This window comes from Charadrius vociferus, unplaced genomic scaffold, assembly GCF_000708025.1.
Source record: "Charadrius vociferus isolate BGI_N301 unplaced genomic scaffold, ASM70802v2 scaffold269, whole genome shotgun sequence".
Taxonomy (NCBI): Eukaryota; Metazoa; Chordata; class Aves; order Charadriiformes; family Charadriidae; genus Charadrius; species Charadrius vociferus.
In genome coordinates, this window is record NW_009660184.1 from 1,026,803 (window position 1) to 1,029,356 (window position 2,554).

At 44.4% G+C, this 2,554-nt stretch overlaps 1 protein-coding gene across 1 annotated transcript; it reads left to right on the forward strand.

Annotated features, from left to right (window-relative positions):
• Positions 1-13: 13 nt before the first annotated feature.
• On the forward strand, positions 14-2,247 carry LOC104293730 (DNA-binding protein inhibitor ID-2). Its single transcript, XM_009893250.1, has 3 exons — positions 14-391; positions 697-761; positions 1,449-2,247. The coding sequence occupies exons 1-2, from the start codon at positions 44-46 to the stop codon at positions 751-753; spliced, it is 405 nt and encodes a 134-aa protein (XP_009891552.1). The 5' UTR covers positions 14-43; the 3' UTR covers positions 754-761; positions 1,449-2,247.
• Positions 2,248-2,554: the final 307 nt, after the last annotated feature.

Genomic DNA, 2,554 nt, shown 5'->3' on the forward strand with positions numbered 1-2,554 from the left:
GTTTCCCCTCCGTCCTCCCGCTTCTCTCCGCTCGCCGTCCAGCATGAAAGCCTTCAGCCCGGTGCGGTCCGTCAGGAAAAACGGGCTCTCGGAGCACAACCTGGGCATCTCCCGGAGCAAAACCCCCGTGGATGACCCCATGAGCCTGCTGTACAACATGAACGACTGCTACTCCAAGCTGAAGGAGCTGGTGCCCAGCATCCCGCAGAACAAGAAAGTGAGCAAGATGGAAATCCTGCAGCACGTCATCGACTACATCCTGGACCTGCAGATCGCCCTGGACTCGCACCCCAGCATCGTCAGCCTCCACCACCAGAGACCCGGGCAAAACCCGTCCTCCAGGACTCCGCTCACCACCCTCAACACAGACATCAGCATCCTCTCGCTACAGGTAAGCGCCTTCCCCCGAGCCCCGCGCTGCTCCCCGGCTCTCCGCCCACCGACGTGGGGGAGTTCGGGGCGGTGTGGGAAGTGTCCGTAGGGCAGAGTCGGTGGTCACCCAGGGGGCACGGGACGGGGCTGGGCGGTACGGTCCCCGCCGGCTGCTGGGGGGTTCGCAGCCAGAGGTGCCGCAGGTGAAGGGTTTCGTGATTCAGGACCGTGGTGGTTTGGTTTCTTGTTTTTTTGGTTTGTTGGGTTTTTTTTTTTCCCCCTTTTGCTCTCTTACCTTACCCCTGTGATGTCTTCTTCTCACAGGCGTCCGAGTTCCCCTCAGAGCTCATGTCAGGCGACAGCAAAGCACTTTGTGGCTGAATCAAACGGTGAGTGCGGTGCATCTTATACTTCTGAACTTCGGGTTTTGGAAAGTGGCTCTCAGGGGAATGGGGAGGCGTGATGGTAATTTCTGAAAACCGGTCCTAAAAGTTGGTTAGGAGATGGCTTTATCATAATCGGTAAGAAATTAAGATTAATCACTGAGTCTTGCAGACCAAAGTATGTTTTGTTGCTAAGGTTCATTAAGCAGCACGGGCTGCTCTAATACTACTTGCTCCTTCATGCAAATTCTCTCGTTATCTGTTCTTGGAGTCTCTTAACTTCCTGGGCCAAAGTGACTGATTGAGTTGGGAATCTTGGCACAATTCCTTAAATTCTGTGATGTGGGATTGTCTGCGCTATCAGTTAAATAAGTGACTGCTTTTAATCAAGTAATTGCTGTAAGAGGCAGACTGGCGCCTCTGAACGCTGCATTTACAGAGATCTAAATAGAGATAGGACTGAGAATCCTCTTTCTACCCTTTCCCTTGAGTGTATGTTATTTTAATGTTCAATTTGCGCTCTTGAGAGCGAGTGTGTGAGCGTGTATGTGTTGCATCTGGACGCCAGGGTTTGCCCAATCTCTGAGTGTTTGGTTAAATGTTCAAACTGTGGCTTCCTCTCTGGCGCCAGTCTGTCCGGATCTCTGCCCTGTTAGCATTCTCCTAAATATGCCTCTTTTCAATCTCTTGCAGGTGTTCCACTGATGAGATTTTTTTTTTTTGCACAAGAAAATGTCTACAGGATTTTTTTTTTTTGAGGTGCTGAATTTATTTTTCAGCTGTATCTGGAGGGGAAATCCGCATCTTAACTAAAAGGACCTTTTAAAATTAATAAAGAAGAAAAAAAAATCAAGATTGATCTTTATCCCCACCCCATTCTTCAACTTGGACTGAACCTAGTTATTTATGAAGAGACTCTTAAATACCCTTTCCCTAGTTGGAAGGCTTCCTTTATATACTATTCCCAACGTGGGGAGCGAAACAAAATCTCACAAGGAGTTGCCCATTTTAAAGCAGACTTTGCCTTTTTTTTCCAAAGGTGGAGCGTGAGTACCAGAAGGATCCAGTGTTCAGTTTTTTAGGAAAGTCTGTGGTCAGAAATTACCTTTTTGACACAAACCTAGGACTGAATGCTGTGTATATATTTATATATAAATATATATATGAGTGAAACCTTGTGAACTCTTTAATTAGAGTTTTCTTGTATAGTGGCAGAAATTTACATTTCTGCAAAAAGTGTAATGATGTACTTAATCATGCTAAACTTTTTATAAAAGTTTAGTTGTAAACTTAACCCTTTTTATACAAAATAAATCAAGTGTGTTTATTGAACTGATTGCTTGCTTTTATTCTTTGGGGACCAACTGTTTGCTGGCTTTGATTTGTGTTGTGGTTTTTTTTTTTTTAAATACTTATACACTCTGTTATGCCTTTACCAAGTAAAAATTCAAATATGTAGAGAACAAAGAATAAAATTACCTGAAGTGAATAATAATTCTTGTAAGTTGGAAAATCTTATTTGAGTGCATATTCCAAACTTGTAAGTGATCGGCCTCTGAAGAGTGTGAAAGAAAAGGAGAAAAGTGATTTATTACAGAGGGGATGCTATTGACAAAGTGTTTGGAAACATAAACAAAAGCAGTTAATCCTGAGCCAGTCCCATAGAGTGCTGCTGCTTTTTTCTTCCCACCCCTATGGATGATTCAGTTGGCGGTAGTAATGGCCTGGATCTGTTAATTTGTATTTAGAATAATCAGTCAGAATTAAAGGTTGTGGGTGGTTATTAGTCCCCCAACTAT